Raw genomic sequence first — 20,151 nt, 5'->3', positions numbered from 1 at the left:
AGCACAGCATTTCCTGGGAGATAAAAACCAGACCACTTCTGGTGCTTATAACTGTTCCAAATTAACCTGAAATTACTTGCAGGAGGTTTCAGGTAATGCCAGTCTCCAGGGCTAGAGAAATGCAAATTGCTTTACACATGGGTGTTGTGAGAACGGTATTTACTGAATCACTTGAGGTGGTACAGAGGGAGATTGAGTGCTTTTAAATTTGGAGTTAGACCAGGTTTAATCTGTGTTTTGGGGATGTCATTTGCCACCCCCAATGGCCTCAGAGGAACTCTGCAACCATTAGCAAATTAATGACTTCTGTCATCCTGGGTCTGTCTAGTAGCTTTTGATCCATGTGTAGATTCTTGCCCTGGCACTGAAGCTACCAAGGTAGCTTTGACTTTTCTTGTTGCATTTGTTAACTTTTCCCTTTCCCTGTATCTGTGCTGATCAACTACACAGTTGTTATTTGGAGAGGAGGGAGAATAGCCTTCACTTTCCAGGACACCTTTTGCCAAAACCCTGACAAAGTTCTGACTAGTTCTAACTAGTTCTTGTCATCCTGTATGCAAAATGTACAGTGTGTCTTCTCTCTCTGAACAGTGAGTGCTTCACTCAAACCCTGCTTTGCTCTGCTGTGAAGCTATTGGTACATGCTCAGGATGGTGCAAATTTAAATACTGAAGCAGGATTTACATTTGTCTACAGAAGCAAACTGAGCTGCTGTGTTCCCACCAGAACTGGTGTGAGCATTTGGGGAAAGGCCAGTAAGAGCACTGTGTGCTGGTCATTGGCCATAATTGGATCAACATGAGGATGAGGCACAAAGCATCACGTGTATCCATTAACATCATCCATATCACTGAGCATGTGTGAAAACATGAGGCATCACAGATATTCATGAGCTTATTGTTACCTTGGTTTAGGTGAGCCTGTGAATGTTGGCCTGAACTTCTGAGTTATTGCAAGTTGTCTTTTAAAGGAAATAACTGTTGTCTCTCTTTGGTAGCTATGGAGGAATGCTGAGTGCTTACCTGAGGATGAAATACCCAAATGTCGTGGCTGGAGCATTAGCTGCCAGTGCTCCACTGCTGTCTGTGGCTGGGCTTGGAGACCCCACCCAATTCTTCAGGGATGTCACAGCAGTAAGTAGCATCTCTTTTCAGGAGCAATATTTTCTTCCTTTAGGAATGCTGTTTCTTTTCTAGGTGTTTAAATAGACATCTGTCCTTACGGCATCACTGCTAAGCAGGGAGTGCAATTAAATAGTAACCTGAAAGGAAAAGCAGTAGCTCCAGCATGGCTGAGCACTGCCTCCGCTTGGGCAGCTCAGGGTTCAAAGGTGCTGCTCTAAGAAGCACAACTCCATGCCAGTAGCTTTAGTACCACTAAGAATTGACTTTCCCTTTTCTAGTGGCTCGACTGTATTACAGCCTGAAATTTTTCCCTTGTGCCTGGCTGAACACCTTTTGGATAATTTATTTTTCAAATCCTCTCCCAAAATGCTGTATTGGTACCAATGATTCACAGCATCTCCTTAGTCCAAGGTGATTCCATTTCAGTGAAGAACTTGGAAATCTTAATTTCATAACTAAAAATGTGCAAGGTGTCTCAGGATCACTGAAACTAAAATTTAAATGTGGCTTTTGCAGTTTAAGGCCATGAAAAGTTGGTGTTAGAACTGACTTTGATTTATCTTATAAGGAAAGAAATGTACTAGCTAGTTGTACTGAAATCTTGTGATGGTGTCTGTTCTGCCTCTTTTTTGATATAAATTTCTAGATCTGGGTGACACAGATGGCTAGTCTGAACTATCTTTGTTGTCCCGCAGTTGGAGCTGAGGTCTGTGCCTGGTGCAGGAGCCAATGAGCACGCAGAGCTGAGACCTTTCATGCTTTTCTGCCCAGAATTATTTGGGGCCTTTGAAGGCTTTTATACAAGTTACAACAAAGAAGTTGCACAGAACTTGTTCACTAGTCACCTTAACTAATGATTTTCTGCATGTTCTCCAGTCAGTGTCAGTTCACTATACCAGGGTGGTCTGACATTAGCATGGGAGATGTCTCAGGGGTGATTTTTACCTTGCAGCTTAGTCTTAGTTACCTTTGGGCCACCTTAGCATTCTTCTCCCCATCCCTCTGGTCTGGAGGTGATGCATCTTTGTTGACACATTCTTGTCATTCTTGTGTTACTTTGCTATTGTTCTCCACTTTAAGGACCACACCTGTGTATGTAACTTGTGGTCTCTTTGTTCTTATTTATATACACTAACAACTTGTTTCAATGCAGTGACTTACAAAAGAGATAGCTTTACCAGTAAGTGTAAAGAAGAGACTATTATATTAAAATAAACACATTTGAAACTCCTAAGTGCATAAAAGAATAATAGACATCTTGTCTTAGAGTTACACATTTTCAAACAAAAAATGTAATACCATTTTGTATGGAAAAATTCACAGCACCAGGGGTTTATGTCCAAAAAGGAGACAGAAGAGTCCTGTAATTTTATTAGAATAAAGGAAGAGGCCATGAGGCATTTCCCATGGGGTCTTTCACATGGTTTGGGAATGCAACCCCCTTTCCATCCTAATTTCCTGGGTGCATCACCCTCTTCCTTTCCCCATTGGCTGAGGTACTTGGAAGGTACGGAGTTCCTGAATCAGCTACTCTATGTCCCCCTTTTCTGTGCGCCTCTCCTTTTTTTTTTCTTTTATATAGCAAAACACTGTTCATAATTCTATTAAGCCTTTGTTCTTTTTATCAAAGTTCAGGAATTTAACATGGCCTTGGCTGAGCAGTGGCCCATGTCAATTAGTAACATTTTCTAGAACTGGTAGTTTCTTCTGTTACTTCCCTATCTATAAGTCCCTGGCCCTATCTACAAGCAGATTAACAGTCTGTTTGTAAAGACACATTCATCTTATTCCTTTCAATTTAGTCAGCTAACAGGCCCCAGTGGGAATTTCCTTTCAGCATCCTTGTCTTGCTTCAACTGTAAATATGCTGGGAGTCATAACACACCCTCAAACTTAGGGTGTGAAAAAATCTTTCCAACTAATTTAAAAATCTTTTCATGTGAAAAGACTTTCCGACTAATTTAAAAATCTGTTCTCTCTGCAGTAGTAAATCAAGCTCTGGGCTGAGCTCTTAAGCAAGCACTATGTGGTTTTAAAGTACTCCCTTCCATCTTCAGTGTGGATGTTGCTCTGATTTGCAATTTATGCATCTGAAATCTGATTGTTCTTTTTGCTGAGAACACCCATGAGAACTGTTAATCCCAATGAAGGCACAGGGAATGACTGCAATTCCTCCTGCCTCTGCTAAGCTGAACTGTTTCTGGTCTGTAGGGGTCCTCGTGCCAGGCAGTGCTTGGCAGCAGCCCAGCAATGCCTAGAGGAGAGCTCAGCCATCACAGCAGCCAGAGCAGACCTGCTCCTCTGTCCCAGGCTAAACTATTCCCACACTCCAGTTAGAGCCATTAGCAGGTGAAGATCAATAAGCACATCCAGAAGGATTTTTGCAACTCCTAAAGGGATGCCCAGGTAAAAAGTGAAAAACTCTAAAATTATTTATTTAAACATAATTATCTGACAAAGGCAGAATTAGGAAGAAAAGAAAGGTGCCAAATCTATTTTTTAATTGAGGGTGGGTCTTTATAAGAAAAATGCCTAGCTAGTGATTTGTGGTTACTTACCTTGCTCTAGCCAGGTAAAGAGACCTCAGAAGAACCCTAATAATTCTTCTTGATACAAAACACTGGTTGCCAGCAGACCTAATCTGCCTTACAGCTTGAGAGAGGAGAAAGAGCTTGAGTTCTTTGGGCCTTCAATCACAGAAACAACTTCATCCACCATAACCAGTCACAGCTCTTCAAACCTAACTTAAAGTGCTTTTTCAGGATCAGTAATAGTTTTCCTAAGAAAAAGAACATGGTAATTTGGCAGGTCACTAGCAGGCTTAAGAAGAAAAGCAGATCTTGGTCTTGTACTTCCAATGCATAACTGACTTCTCCTATGGTTCCTTCTCACAGGCAAAGTGAAGTTTCAAGGACTCAGCTCTGTGTTTAAAACCAGCAAAACCCTTATGACCCTTGCAGCCTGCCTCTCTCTCTGAGGCATGCTGCATATTCTCTTGCTGCTTCATGCTCAGTCTGATGCTCCATGAAGGGCAGAGTGTTGTGGTGTTGTGTCTGACAGGTCATACCAGCCAGACCTGGTGACACAGCTGCTGCTTGGCCTGAGCTGTCCAGAGTGTGGCTTCTGCAGAGACATGCTGACTCTCTGAAAGACAAGGCAGAAGCACTGGTGTCACTGCTAATGGAAATGCAAATGAGGTGCTGAGCAGCGGGCCAACAACCCCTGTCATCTTCTGGTCTTTCTGGCAGTTCTTTGTGTTGCAGCCTCCTAAGTATCTCCTGTGGGAAACTGTCATCTCATATCTTTTCTGTCCCTTCAGGATTTTCAGAAGTCCAGCCTAGGCTGTGTCACAGCTGTCCGTAAAGCCTTCCAGCAGATCAAGGACCTGTGCCTGAGTGGAGGTAAGAAGGGAGCCCTGCATATGGCTCCCAAGGGCAGCCAGCATTCCCAGACATGGGGGGAAAATGTTGATACTGCTTTACCTCAGCTAGTTGTTCAGATAAGTCAGTGCAGATGCCCATATGGCTTCCTCTTTCTGCTTGTACTGTGACCATGTTCACAGGTGTTTTCAGGTGAAGGGAAGTGAGAATGTTGACTCCATGTTCAGAAGGCTTGATTTATTATTTTATGACATATATATTACATTATAACTATACTAAAAAGAATTGAAGGAAAGGTTTCCTCAGAAGCTAGCTAAGCTAAGAATAGAAAAGAAAAGAATGATAACAAAGGCAGCTCTCTCGGTCTCTGTCCAAGATAGCTCCATCTTCATTGGCCATTAATTACAAACATTCAAGATGGCCCAATCAAAAATCCGCCTGTTGCATTCTACAACAACAGATAACCATTGTTTACATTCTTTTTCTGGGGCCTCAGCTTCCCAGAAGGGAAAAACCTAAAGAAAGGATTTTTAGTGAAAAAGATGTCTGCGACACTTGTACAATTTATATTTTTCTTTTATTAACAGTTTCAGTTAGCATTAAATTGGTAACCGATACTGAAACATAAGTGTGATGTTACATTTTATTTAAATGATACGCTCTGTCTCACCCCTCAAAAATGTACCATTTATTCCAAGCCTGTCATCCTCCCCTGAAGTATCATGAATCAGTAATCCCATTGGCCAAAGTCTTATTCTGTGCCCACCTTGAATCTCCCTGTTAAGCTGCGTGAGGGAGACCAGGCTCTTTTTTGGCCCTTTTCTCCGTAGGCCCTTCCCTTCCCAAACCTTCCCTTCTCCGTCCTGAGCCTTCCCTTCCTGGAACCTTCCCTTCCCTATGCGTTTGGTGCCCGTACCCTGAGCACCCACTGGTCCTTCTTCCCCTGCCCCCCTCCCCTCCCACCACCCCACTGCCCTGTCTCTCCTTGCAGTAGACCAGCTATCACTTCTGCTGTTGTCCTTGTCCGTAGAGTGGATGTAGGTTGCTAAGCACCACCCAGTGCAGCAGCAGCAGGGACAAGAGACCTTAAATCACTAAAAAAAATAGATACTTGAAGTGTTTAGTTTTTTAAAAATCTTTCCCTGTAGTCCTGCCTTGATGTGTGTTGGAGTCATCATAGTAGGTTCCTGCATGCTGTTGGGACTCCTCTTTCCTAAAGACTGTCCTCAGAGTGTGAAATACCCCTTTCCCTGGCCCTGGTGTGGGGTTTTGGGGAAGGGGAGAGGCAATGTGTGATCAGCACTTCTGCTGGACTCCTTGCTCGAGGCAAGCTGCTACCTCCCCCCTCCTGTAATAGCTGCACGCCTGTCCAGACCCAATCCAAGGGAGATCCAGCCTTTCTCAGCTGGCTGTTTCGGGAGTGGGGGCAGGGGAAGGGTGTGGGCTCCATGCACAGAGCTTCCCATGCTTCCCTTGCTGTGTTGTCTCCTGTGTTAGTCATGTCCCCCTACCACCCCAGAGCCCCACCTCACCCAGCACTCTGATGGGCCCTGGGGTGGGAGAGCACAACTGTCCATCAATAAAGGGAAGCTGAAGCATTTGAAGGGGAAAAAAACAAAACAAACAAACAAACAAAAAAAACCCCACAAAACTAGGGAGAAAAGGGCCAAAAGAGAGCCTGGTCTCCCTCACACAGCTTAACAGGGAGATTCAAGGTGGGTGTGGAATAAGACTTTGGCCAATGGGATTACAGATACATTATACTTGGGAGGATGACAGGCTTGGAATAAACGGTACATTTTCGAGGGGTGAGACAGAGCATACCATTTGAATAAAATGTAACACCACAGTTCACCCTTTTTTTTTAGAAAGAAAAGATTAAGAGAAATATGACAATTAACGATTTAAAAATGAAGCAGTAATTACACCATTTTGCGGCATTGTTATGGTTTGGGCCTGGCAAAGCCAGAGCCCCCATGAGTCTACCCTCTACCTGATATCTGCTGTGAGATGTGAGCAGGAATAAGCAAAGCAGGCTCCAACTTAAAGAAAAGTTTATTAACTAAACTACACACAATTACTAAACTAAACACAATTACTAAACTACACACACACACAAAAAAACAAAAAATCACAAGAAGAATGAAAACTACACAGAAACACTTCCCCCTCCTCCTCCAGATCCCAGTACAATTCATTTCCCAAAATTATCCACACTCGGTCTGGCACCACCCTTTAGAAAATCAAATCTTCAGCTTATGAAGAGTAGACGGAGTCCTTCCTTGTACCACGGACTTCTTGTCACAATTAGCACCGCCCGGAGTCCTGCTATCTTGTGACATCTCCTTTCCATGCCAAGGTGCTCTCACCACCAGGCATGGGATGGAACAGAGGCCTGCTTTCAGGGTGGGCCTTTTTAACGGTGCCTCGTCTCGTTCCAAGCAGAGCACAGTCTCATCTCTGGGACCTTTGTCCCCCCCATCTCTTCTATACCCCCTGGGGCCGAGGGGTCTCAACACCAAACTCTCCTGGCTCCAAGCCTCCGCTTCCCCCTGCAATGCAGCCTCTGTATCACCAGGAAACAGTCCATGGATCTACAACAAAAGAGTCCAGCAAAGTTGCCACTCCATCTTCCCCCATTCCTTCAACATCTCTCTTTCTCTTTGCCAGACCCCCTTACTGGCCTGTTTCTTCCTTCATCTTCCACTCTTATCCCTTTCCTAGGAAAGGTAGTGTTCCGTGAAGTTCTCATTATCCACAAGGGTTAAAGGCTCTCTCAGGCTGCTGGGCTGCTCGCAGCCCCCCCCCTTCTCCTCCCAGCCGTGCTGCCAGCACATGATATCGAGTTTCAAGATAACAGCACAGGCTGCATTCTCTCAGTCTCCAAAAAGGGGGGGGTGGTAGACAGGTCGCTCGATGCTCCCCCACCCTTCCACCGAATCCGGGCCTACCCTAGATGGGCCACGTGGCTTTCCCCTCCCCCAGCCCAGCCAGCAACTGGGCCGGGGGAGAGACCCAACTCCTTCCCGCCAGAAATCAAAAGAGAGCTCTGAAAGAAAAGAGCCCTGCTTTTAACTCCTTGGGTTTGTAGTCTCAAGAGGCGGATCCAATGCCCCACTGGTCAAACCAGGTGCTCATCTTAAAATCTGAACACCCATTGGTAGCCACAGCAAAACAACATATCCCAGATGTCCCATTTCCGGTCAAACCACGACAAGCATAAAAATAAATACAATTGCAGTGAGGATTATGTTTTAAACAGTCCATTTGACTTGATGTTTGCCTTTGGTGGTAGGTAGTGTTCAGTTCTGAAAGGGTGCTAAATAGTTTGGTGGGGAGTAACCTTTTTTATTTTTCTGGAATAGTAAGGAGATTGGTAAAAGGCAAGGTAGAGTTATTTTAACACGGCACAAAGATAAAATGAGCATTTAGTTGTAATAAACAGGTTATGTGGGTCCATATGGGTGATTGCTTAAATAGCTTCTGCCTTTGGCACTAAGCTCATATGAGAGTTTTGGGATTGGCCTTTTCAGCGTGACTGGCCTAATAGTGTCACTTTTTCTAATTGGCTTTTTGGACCACCACAGCAGCCCCTTTTAGTCTGAGGCGCCAACGTCTGCTCCCCCTCTCAGGGACAGGGAATCATGTGGAGCCTCCCTGGACTCCAGGCAGGTTTGCGGCCTCAGATTCTCACCCTTTGATCTGAGCTTTACTGATTCTTTCACCTTCCAACTGGTTTAACCCAGAAGACTCCCCGGTTTTAGGTCTTTAAAAGAAAAACAAAAAGAAAAAAAAGAGATTTGGCATCAGCTAATACCTATACTCAGGGAGCATTCACCATAAAAACCATCAAAATACTTTCCCAGACACCATTTTAGGTTGTTCATTTAGGTTCTGAGATTCAGCCTCAGAACCTACCGAGGACAGCATAAACCTAACAGCAATTTTGATTCAGCAGTCTAATACTATCTGAACACTCGCTATTAAAGAAGCAATCGAAAATTGCTTCTCATTGGATCTACCCTTGTGACCTGACAGGCCTCTGCTTTCTAAAACTGAAAACAGGACAATCTGCAGTATGAATACACATTTAAACTAGAAAAGCATAATTGTTAAAACTACTTCATGGGAACAGAAGGGAAATGGAGAGAAGACAGGTATTGGATAATAATAATAAAAAGGTTACAGGGTTTTAGGATAAAAAGTTCTAGCTGACGAGCTCTTTTCAGCTCAAGTGGATAGGGATTGAGAATTGGGGAGGTTACGGGGAGCCTGGGACTCCGGGAAAGAAAAACCTTTTCAGGGTACCCTGCGCCTTCAAGCGGTTTGCTCCCAGTGAACTACCCAAAATAAGGAAAAAAGGGGTATGGATTGCAGAGAAGGATATTATCCTGCTCTTGGAGTAATAGGAGAAGGAGATCATAAAGTAGAATTTTCAATTCAATGATATTATACAAGGTTGTTAAAACTGGTATTACAAAATTACTTAAGCTTTGGGTTTTGGTTTCTTAGCTTCGTCTCCTTCCAGCTCCTACCCTGTGGGATTTGGAAGGTGGAATGTGGGAACTAGGAGTTGAAGGGGGGGTTGGTTCATGAGAGACAGGGAAGGGGCGGAGTATGGGGGAGAAAAAGCGGGAAGAAAGGGATCTTGGGGAGGAGAATTAGAAAATGGTGCCATGCCATGTGGCTGAAGCAATCTTGGCTGACACATGGTCATGGCTATGTTGGAACTCTAGGCCATGCAGCCACAGCATACAGGGTCGTAGCCATGTTGCGGCTTAGCCGTGTGGTTGCTGTGCCGGGCTTAGCAGAATGGAGTGTATTCCCAGGGATTTGTTTAGGGGAAGGTGTATTAGGGATGGAATTAGGAAGAAGGAACAGTGACGGGGGAAGAGAGTAAGACTGAGGAAGGAGGTCACGGAACTGACAAAAGCCGTTTTGGGGAATATGGGGCTCAGGCAAAGCTGAAATCTGCTTCCTCGTCTGGTGGCTCCCCTGCAGAAACTGGTGGGCTTTGGTGCCTTCTTTCACCACTGCTGTGGTTCAGGGCTCAGGTTTGGTGGTCTGCACAGCCCATCCACTCCGGGCAGGGGGCAGCAGGCTCAGCCCTGCCACCACAATGACCATGCTGTGAGAGGCAGGCAGGATGCACTCCATGTGGCTTCTCTGGGTGCCTGGGCTGCACTGGCTGGTGGTGGTGGGATGGTGGCATGGTGTCTCACGGGGCCTCTGCGTAGTGGTAGAGGCGTAACTGCAGCCCAGCGTAGCCACCCCACAGTGCCAAAGGCGGTGCTGAAGTGGTGTTCTGCAGGGTTCTGCGCTGTGCCTGTGGGGTGATGGAGGTCCATTTTCATCTTAGGGTTGTCGGTGCTCGAGCCTCATGTTGGGTGCCATTGTTGCTGTTCATTTGTGGTCCCTGGGAAGTCCCCGGGGGACCCCTAAGCCATATGTTCACTGGTAACAGCAGGCAGGCAAGGAGACTCCACGCAGCTTCTGAGGGTGCTAATTTGATGAGGTTTTATTGGGGGTCCTACCCCCAGGAGCAGCATGGTTTCTGAAGGAGAAGGGGGAAAGGGGGAGAGAGGGGCAGCCTAGGGAGAAAAGGGCCAAAAGAGAGCCTGGTCTCCCTCACACAGCTTAACAGGGAGATTCAAGGTGGGTGTGGAATAAGACTTTGGCCAATGAGATTACAGATACATGATACTTCAGGGGAGGATGACAGGCTTGGAATAAAGGGTACATTTTTGAGGGGTGAGAAAGAGCATATCATTTAAATAAAATGTAACAGCACACATAAGTAGCTCTGTGGGGCTGTGGTGGTTTGACAGGAAATAGGTTTTCTGAGATGCTGTGGTCAGGCCAGTGGGTGCTCAGATTTTAATCCTGGCACCTGGTTTGGCCACTGGGGCATTGGATCCGCCTCTGAGAACACGGGGGGGTTAAAAGTACAGCTCTCCCCTGGGAGGCTCTCTTTGGATTTCCGGCAGGAAGGGTTCGGATCTCTCTCCCGCTCTCTCCCGGCCCAGCTGCTGGCTGGGGAGGGGAAAGCGGCCGGGGAGAGGTGGGCCTGCCCCCCCCCCGCGGGTGGAAGGGTGGAAGAGAGAAGTACCAGGAGGCACTGGGCAGCCCCCGCCACCTCTTCCCCGGGAGACAGAGAGAGAGAGGGAGAGGGAGGGAGCCGTGCCTGGGACTGTTATCTTGGAATTTGATATCATGTGCTGCAGGCACAGCGGTGAAGGGGCAGTGGGGGAGAAGAGAAGTCTGGCTGGCCGCTTGTAGGAGCTTTTAACCCTTTGTGGGCAATGAAAACTTTACAGAACATTAACTGTTCCTAGAAGAGAGATAAGAGTGGAAGATGAAGAAGGAATGGGCAAGTGTTGAAGGTCTGGGCAAGGGCGAGATGTCAATAGAGAAGAACCTTGGGTGGAAGAGATGATGGAGTGGCATTTTTGCTGGACTCTTTTTGTATAGCCATGGACAGAACCACGTTTCTTTGTGATACAGAGACTGTATTCCAGGGAGGGCAATGCCCCAGAAGCAAGAGGGTTCAGTGTTGGTGCCCCTCGGCTCCAGGGGGTGAAAAAATTGGGGGGGGGACAGGTGTCCCGAAGGAGAGACTGTGCCCTTTTTGGAATGGGACAAGGCATCCTTAAAAGACAACCCTAAAAGCAACTCTGGTCCATGTTCAATGGTGAGAGCACTGGACATGAAAGGAAAAGGTCACCATGGCACAAGAAGGACTCCTCTCCTCTTGATGAACTGAAGATTGATTGTCTGAAGGGTGGTGCCGGATCGAGAGTTGGTGATTTGGGGAATGTATTATATTGGAAATTTGGTGGGGGAGAAGGGGAGATGGATTTGTAAGGTTTTCATTTTCCTTGTGTGTTTCCTTTTTTTTTCTTGTAGTTTAGTTAATAAAGTCTTCTTTATTTCTAAGTGGGAGCCTGCTTTGCTTATTCCTGGTCACATCTCACAGCAGATACAGGGGAAGTGTATTTTCATGGGGGCACTGGCATTGTGCCAGTGTCAAACCATGACAGGAGCTTTGCACAGTGTTAATGAAATCATTTTTTTGCACCAAAGTGCAAAACCACTTGCAGATATAAACCACTTGCATAGTATTTATACTTAGTAAAGCCATGTTTCACCAGGTACTTGTCCTTAATATCCACACCATGAAAAGCTGTTCAGGTGGGTATGACAGCTGCATGACTCAGCTCACTGGACACATCTGAGAAATATGTGGAGGGCAGTCTAGGTCCTGAAGCAATCATCCAAGTCCCTTCCATCTCTAGTCTTGGACAGTTAGGATAGACTGGTGAAGACCTCTGCAATGGCTCCTAAGTAGGCTGGACCAGATGCCATGGGCTGATGCAGCATCTCCTGGAAGCCGTATGTGGTGTTGGGACAGATGTAGTGGCTTCTGGGTCTGTCTTGAGCCCTGGTCTGTCATGCTGTGTGTCAGGAGCTGTGTGCCTCCCAGCTGCTGCTGGTCCTGGAACTGCCAGAGGAGCCCAAGGGATCCTTTTAGCTTTGGGTAACAGCAAGAAGAATGCTACTGTTAACCAGTCAAGCTCTTTGAGCTCTGCCTGGGGCAATGCTTCCTGCAGCTGGGTGTAAGGTGGTCATATTTAAGGCTTCAGCCCTCAAGTGTGTATCCAGAGTCAGGTCCCAGGCCGTGGGTTTCCAAGCAAAAACAGCCATGCTCTAGTGGTCAGCTGTAGAACAGGATGGGGACAGGATCTGTGACTCCAAAATGTGGAGGATGAAAATGAAGGGAGCAGCTTTCTGCAGCAGAAAAGCAAAGGTGTATGGGTACATCTTGAAGGAATGTCTTTAAAGATGTATTTCCTGACTCCAGCTGACCTCTGCATCCCACTGATGTTTGAAGGCATGTCTTGAGATCTTGAGAATCTTGAGAATCCTTTGTGAGGACTGTTCTCATCTGGCAGTTCTTACTGTAGATACACCCTCCTCCCAGGAAGCTGCACTTTATTTTCTTTTTTTTTTCCCTGGGGGTGGTGGTGGTGTTTGTTTTTTTGGGATTGGGATTTTCGTTTTGTTTAAAAAAAAAAAAAATTAGTTGTTTTTTTTCTTCTCTCTGTCAGTTTTTCCAGCTTTTGAATCTCATTGGTTCCTAAATGTACCAAGCTGCTCTGCTCATTGTTTCAGCTGGGACCAATTCTGTCCTGGCAGGTGCTGATTCCTCCAGGCTCCCCAGGGAGCTCCATGAGGGGCAGAGCTTGGGCTTAGGGCCACACAAGGTTGTGACACTGCTCAGGGAAGCTATGCCTGAATGTTCTGTTAATGGGTGTAAATTTAGATGCAATGTGTCCTTTCCCCTAAAAACCTCCTCTTATGTTACAGCATTTTCTTACTCCTGAGTGAAATGAGATGCTGAAGCTTGGTATTACTTTCCTTTGTTGAAGTTTGCGTCTTTTATTTTCCTTTCTTTTGCAGCCTATGATGAGATCAGCCGCAAAATGGCCACATGCAATAAGATCTCTAACAAGGAGGATGTTTACCAGCTGTTTGGTTTTGCTAGAAATGCCTTCACCATGATGGCCATGATGGACTATCCATACAAAACCGACTTCATGGGTGACCTCCCTGCCAATCCAGTGAAGGTGAGGACATTGGTGTGAGTGGGTGAGTGGAGCTTAGGACACTGTCAGGCAGACACCATTGGTGTTGGTCACAGGGTGACCAGTAGTGGTGGATGTTGCAGCCCTTCCAGTCTGACAGTAAATCTACATAATTGAAACTTCTCTGTGATGGTGACTGCTGAGAGGTTTGCTGGAGTCACTCCTATTCTGCTCTGCCTTTACCTTGGACACAAACACCTGTGCAAGCTTGTTGACTTCAGCTTTTAAATACTAAAAGCTTGCAGCTTTAAAAAAAGAAAAAAAGTAGTTCTGTTGTAGCCCATCTCAACATGCTTTCAGAGATGTATTTTTCTTGGTGGGTAAGGATGAAGATGTGAAAATCAGGCTCTTTTGAAAGTATTATCCAGGAAGCTGACATACCTCAGGTATAATGCAGAAAAATACCTGCTGCTATGGGGGCTGGGAAATGGGTGAACTTTCAAGAGAATCATAGATGGCAAAGTGTGGGAAAAGGGCCAAGTTCTCAAGGGTTTACAAAGACCTCTAAGACACCAGCTGCTTTTGAAAGGTACCAGCTTTGATCCCAGATCAACCAGAGGCTGTTGCAATTCTCGTTGTCTTCTGGTGTGTTGTCAAGCCCATGCGACTTCCTTTGCCTCTGGCTTTGTGGCATTTAGGGTTCTTGTCCTACCTGGAGCACACTGTGCAAGACGTCTCACAGGCTCTTCTGCACTGGAACTCTGGACATGCTGCCTCTGGCTCCACCAGGCATACAGTTTCCTTCTAGGGTCTGTTTAATGACCTCTAGAATGGAAATAATTAGTCTGCACATTCCCCTCAATCCCTGAAAAGGACACTAAAATATTCTGATTGTAGGAGGAACTGTTGTGTACCACTGTGGCTCCTCCACAGCTCCCTAACTTGGTGAAGGAACTGTCTGCCTTTGTCCTGCCTCATTGCTTCTATGTATTTTGTTGCTACAGGGGAAGAAGCTAAAAACTTCCAGACCTGTTGCATTAGGCCTTTGGAAAACTACTGAACCATAAAATATGTAAATAATAATTTTAATGAATCTTCCAGCTTAGCCCTTCCACAAAGCAACTGGTAACTGTTCTGTCTGCCGTTTGCCTGTAATGTGTCTTACCCAGGTTGGCTGTGAACAAATTATTGCCCATAAAGACCCAATTGAAGGCTTGTCTGCTCTTGTTGGTGAGTTAATATTATCAGTTTAATCTTTTATGTACCACCACGTGTTCTAGAAGCACCTATCAGCAGACCTGTCACATTGCTGTGTCAGGGGAGCTAGTATGACTCTGATCTCTCTCTGGGACATTTTGCCTCCTGTTGATTTTGTCTGTTGGGATGTCCCACAGTGGCCCATAGGCTCATTCTCTCACCTTTCCCAACTTATTCTTGTCATGTTTCTCAGGCATTGAAGCCCCATAGCCTGTTGTCTGTCCATGCGATGTGGACTTCTGAGAATCTAAGTTCTTTTGTAGAAGTTTACCCATACTCTGGCTCCAGCAGTCATGGGCTCCGTGCACATTCACTGAAGGAAGTTTTCTGGTCTCCTTGTTGAGAAAAAGTCCTGTGGTCTTAATCCAGGGGCAAGGCAATCTTAAATACATCTTGTATACACACATATACATTTATCTGTGTGAACACTTATTTTGTCAGCCAGCAGCGTTTGTAAGGAAATTATTAATAGAGATAAAATTCAAAGAACTTTTGAAGAGTTCCTCATAAAATCTCTCAAGTTGCTTATTAAAAACAAGTTCTACCTTGGTCATTATTCAGAAAAACAGGTTCTGAGTGGCACCAAAAAAAAAAAAATTAAGGAATTCTACCAAACTTAATGCAATTTAGTATGACTGGGAGCCAATTTTTTTTTTTTCCAAATGATGTACATGCTCCAAGTCAGAAATATACCAATCCTTAATCACTGCTAAAGATATTTGGCTGGCAGCTAGAAGCTTTCTTAAAACACTAATATCTTGACAAACCTGTCAGATCTACTGAATGTATTCACATGCTACTCCTTCTGTGAGGAAGAGTGGTAGTCTTGTTTCTTTGAGATGAATAAGCCAAGGGTGGATTTCTTCCTCCCAGTTCTAGGGGTGCACCTCATGCCTCTCCCTGTCTCCTCAGGTGCATTCACCTGGTGGAGTTTAATCATACAAGAGGAATGATTCGCCATAACTTTAGGTGACTGGCTTTCTTCCATACTTGACCCTCTGTGTCATACAGAAAAAGACTTTTTTCTACATGTGCTTCATCAGCCCACCTCCTGCCAGGTAGAGTGTAGTGCCATGGGCTGTGATGCAGAATTGGCAACAGGTGAATAGGGACAATGTGAATGGAGATACTGATTGCTTCCAGGGCAATAATACTCCATCTCCTTAATGTGAATCCATTCCTCTACCTGCAGAGAACCAGACTAGCACTTATCCATCATATCAGGTCTCAAATGGTACTGCTGTCACATCAGGTTTGCTTGGTTCATGATAAGGGAAACTAGTGTCCCAACATCTCTTTGAACATCACAGGGCTCAGGGTGCCAGAATTTTGATCCACATTTAGCAACCAAAGCCTCAAAAGAAATTGAATAAAATGCCAGAATTACATGGCTTGGAAGGAGTTTTCTTCTTGAGAAATCAGAGGAGTAAGCTGAGCAAGATGCCACAGGGACCTGCTCTACTGGGCATAGCTGAAGCCCTGCTTGCCTGCTAGGCTTTTAACCCATTACAAAGGAAATTGTCTAAACAGGACAATATTGCATTGAACTGGGGACAATAACCAAGTTTGTGTCATCTGAAGGAATTTGTCAGCCCCATATGAAAGCTTTGTCATAAAGCTGGATTTTAACCTTGCACAGTTCCAGGCTCTGTGAGTTCTGTCCCATCCTTGCACACTCACACAACCATTGGCTTGGTTTTGGCCATGTAGTTTAATGTGGGAGATGATGGGTGAGACAGCAGTTACTGACTGGTTTTGTGCTGTGTTCCCACCTGGCAGGGGTGTTCTACAACTCCTCTGGTTTGGCACAGTGTTATAACATATATCAGCTGTACCAGTCCTGTGCTGATCCCACGGGCTGTGGCATCGGTTCAGATGCAGAGGCTTGGGACTACCAGGTAAGAGGTTAGAGACTCCAGCAAGTTTCAGCTGCTATCCTGTCTATGCCCCTGCCCCATGGCAGCTCTTGTACTTCTCTTAGGTTTGTACGGAGATCAACCTAACGTTTAACAGTAACAATGTGACGGACATGTTCCCTGAGATGCCCTTCACTGAAGCTATGCGTGAGCATTACTGTTGGAACAAGTGGCGTGTGAGGCCGCGAGCACACTGGCTGCGGACAAACTTTTGGGGGGAAGGTGAGTTGTAGTGATTACTTGTCCCTCTGTGTTACCCTGTAGCTGTCTCCCTGTTTCCCTCTGTCCAGCTGAGCCCCATGAAGACAGGCACAGCACACTAATGAGTCCTGGCAGAAAGTCACAGCTCTGTGCTGACTTGAGCCAAACAGACCTTTCTGTATCTCTTTGGTAGAGAAGAAGATAACATAAAAACTACCAGTAATTTGTTCAGTTATTTGATGTTTTCTGTTATTGGCATGTTTGCTGCCATAGCCAAACACATTTGGATAACTGGGCAGGAAGGAGACCTCTCAATTATGAACTCTCTGAATTTCAGACCTGAAAAGTGCGAGCAACATCATTTTTTCAAACGGAGACTTGGACCCATGGGCTGGAGGTGGGGTAAGCTTGTGCATTCTTGTACCCTGAACACAGAGCAGCCTTTGCAGGTAACATACTGCCCTCCCTCCCTTTCAGAGCAGCACTGGTAATTCAGTTTTAACCTGAGTTTCTGTAAGCAGCTGTTTCATGATGAACCACTGAACCACTGAGGGTTCTTGGGACACTACACTGAGTAGTGTCCATCAGCCAGGAATACTGATGGAACAAATGTGGCTTCACTGGTGCAGGCACGGCAGGACCTTCCTTACCCCACACCCAGGGTCTGAATCACAACCTGGTGTGTTTCTGTGTTCACACGCAGTTTCAGTGATGCCAGCCACGTGCTCCTGGCTCTCTCTAGTCTTAGCACACTTGGTGAGACCAGATGGACGCTATGAGCAGCGACGCAAACTACATGTTTTGTCTTAGATTCAACAAAACCTCAGAGTGCTGTCAGTGTCCAGTCTAAAATTTAAAAACCCAGGACTGGATTTTGTGTTAGTGGAGCTCCTGATTGAATACAGAAGCTCAGTGTTTTAGGCTGGCTTGGGATCCCACGAAAAACAGGCTGCTTACGGTGCATGGATCCAAAGGAGACCTAACTTCCTGTACTGTACAGTACAGTACCTGTACTGGAATCAGCTGAAAGTTCCCAAGTTGCAGAAAACATTCCTTTCATTTTGGACAGGTGATCTGCTTCATTCAGACTGTTAGCTGTGGATACCAGCTGTACCAAGGATGTCTTCCCATGCTTTTCCTCAGTCTTGCCCAGATCATGTTCCAATTTTCAGAACTCGTGTCCAGTTCTGCCCAGTAACTTGGTGAGAACTGATCTTTGCTCCTTCTCCTCCCAGATAAACAGCAGTCTCAGCCCTTCACTGATTGCACTTACCATTAAAGGAGGTGCCCATCACCTTGATCTCCGGTAAGTACCAAACTTTCCTTTGCCTAGCAAAATCCTGATTCCCTGGGTATTTGATCTCAGCAAGCCACAGCCCAAACAACCAGGAGATATTTTAGAATCACAGAATCATAAGAGTTGTTGAGGTTGGAAAAGATCTCTAAGATGCACCCAACATCACCACCATGTTCACGACTAAACCATGTCCTCGAGTGTCACATCTTCAAGTTTTTGAATGCTTCCAGGGATGGTGAATTCAACACTTCCCTGAGCAGTCTGTTCCATTACTTTGCAACCCTTTCCAATAAAAAAAAATTCCCTATTTTTCAGTCTAAACATCTCCTGGTTCAACTTGAGGCTGTTTCCTCTTGTCCTGTCCCTTGTTACCTGAGAGCAGAGCCTGACCCCCACTGGGCTACAATCTCCTGTCAGGGAGTTGTAAAGAGTGAGATGGTCCCCCCTGAGCCTCCTTTTCTCCAGGCTGAGACCCCCAGCTCCCTCAGCCATTCCCAGTGCTCCAGACCCTTCCCCAGCTCCATTCCCTTCCCTGGACATTCTCCATCCCTTGCATGTCCTGTTTGTCAAGGGGGACCTAAAACTGACCTCAGGATTTGAAGTGTGGCCTTACCAGCGCCTAGCACAGGGCAAGTACCTAAAGAGGATGGGTACAAGGCTATTGCAGCCCAATGTAGAAGAGTGATCTTCTTCCCCAGCCCAGGCCTCTTTCAGCCTCCAGGGATGCTGAGCTGTGCACAACTTGGCACTCAGCTCACCTACTGTCATTAGATCATGTTCTTGCACACGGGGTGACACAAGTGTGAGACAGCCTGCAGCAATCAGTCACATGAAGTAGTCCAGTGCCATCTGGCATTAGCTATCTGCCTTTAGGCCTGGAGCAGAGGGAGCAGCAGCCAGCAAGGGCCAGCTTGGGCCTGCTGCCCAGCTGTACTGGAGATCAGACACTGCAACTTGGTTTCCAGGGCACACATATGAAGCACAAACCAGTCAATCTCTCTCTGTCCCTAAAATCACAGACTTGGCCTGTAAAGGAGGCAAGTACCAACTGTCCAGTAACTGACACTGGTCTACTTTCCTCTGCTTTTTAGGGGACACAACCCAGCTGACCCCCCATCCGTCACAGAGGTGCGCAAGCTTGAAGCCAAGATCATCAGCAGCTGGGTGAAATCTGCAGGCATGGAGCAGGTGCAGGAGCAGCGCGCAGGAGCTGCAGAAGGCAGCCAGCCCTGAGCCCTTCCATCCCCGCAGCCCCTACGTGCAGCTACCACAGGACACAGGAGCCTGCTGCACTGGTTCTACTGTACTGGCTGGGACACTGTTCTCTCCTCTGCCATGATGGTGGGAACTCCCTTTTCCAAAGTGTCCCACTTACACCTCATTGAGCATGAAAAGAAATACAAAAGGCCAAATCACTGACAGAAGCTAAAACCACATTTTCTGGTCTCCATACTTGCCTGCTCAGAATGAGCACTGTTACAAAGGGCAGCAGAAAGCATGCCTGGAAGGTCCAAGAACCATCACAGCCCTGAACAGGATGGTTGCATGAAGCACCTTAAGGTTGAAAATAAACTATTATTAGAGAAAAAGGAAATACTAGAGGGTTAGTAGAAAAGCAGAGGTATAATTATGACTGACACAGGGTCACGGTGAGCTCCACTAGTGACCAGTTATCTAAACCAGACTATCAGTCTTAGCCAGAGCTGTGGAGTGGGGCTGTTTTAGTTTTAGCTTGTCAGAGCGATTCCAGTTGCTGAGATGTAGATTTACACTGTTGTCACTCAAGGGCTGTGTGTTGGTGACCAGTAAAGCACTCTTCCACTGAGACATCTTCAGAGCTTTTTAAAATCAATTACAAGTATATTAAAGTCTGTGATATAAAAGTTTATTAAAGGGTGTGATATAATTTCATGGCTTGGAAGTATAACCAAAGAAGATAAAAAAGGTTCCTTCTCACCTTCCCACACAGATGAATCTTTGCCCACGAACAGGTGCTACTAGACTGACTAAGCACCAATAATTACTAGCATAACTGCCAAAATACTAATTCCTAGTAACTGGCTGCCTCAGTTGGTTTTACTTTACAGTGATTTCATGAGTTAGTGGAGAGGTTTCCTGAGTTCCCAGAGGTTTTCACTGTTTGTGCAGCACAGTCACAGTAGTGCTTGGTGTCATTTTCTGCACTGCTGGGCCCTCCAATGTCGCAGTCAAGGCGGTCACGACTTTAAAGCAGAGACCACAAGCAGTCTCAGTCTCAGTTGTCAACCCTTAGCAACCGTTGGCAACAGTTGGCAACACTTTATTAGTGAAAATGGCTGATCTTTTATACACTTTCCAGTTGTTTCCCATCCAACTGCAGAATGCTCTTTCTTCTCTCGATCTCCTTGGTTA

General features: G+C 45.9%; 1 protein-coding gene across 1 annotated transcript in view; it reads left to right on the top strand.

The window, feature by feature from the left end:
* Positions 1-19,196, top strand: part of DPP7 (dipeptidyl peptidase 7) — a 44,962-nt gene extending 25,766 nt beyond the window's left edge. The window contains exons 5-13 of the mRNA XM_058818365.1: positions 998-1,133; positions 4,444-4,525; positions 12,965-13,131; positions 14,259-14,319; positions 16,126-16,244; positions 16,328-16,484; positions 16,801-16,865; positions 17,699-17,769; positions 18,852-19,196. Of these exons, the coding sequence (XP_058674348.1) occupies positions 998-1,133; positions 4,444-4,525; positions 12,965-13,131; positions 14,259-14,319; positions 16,126-16,244; positions 16,328-16,484; positions 16,801-16,865; positions 17,699-17,769; positions 18,852-18,993 (1,000 nt within the window). The 3' untranslated portion in view covers positions 18,994-19,196. The remainder of the gene's footprint in view (positions 1-997; positions 1,134-4,443; positions 4,526-12,964; positions 13,132-14,258; positions 14,320-16,125; positions 16,245-16,327; positions 16,485-16,800; positions 16,866-17,698; positions 17,770-18,851) is intronic.
* Positions 19,197-20,151: the final 955 nt, after the last annotated feature.

Source organism: Ammospiza caudacuta, chromosome 21 (assembly GCF_027887145.1).
Source record: "Ammospiza caudacuta isolate bAmmCau1 chromosome 21, bAmmCau1.pri, whole genome shotgun sequence".
In the NCBI taxonomy this organism is placed as follows: Eukaryota; Metazoa; Chordata; class Aves; order Passeriformes; family Passerellidae; genus Ammospiza; species Ammospiza caudacuta.
This window is presented reverse-complemented; position numbering and strand designations above follow the sequence as displayed.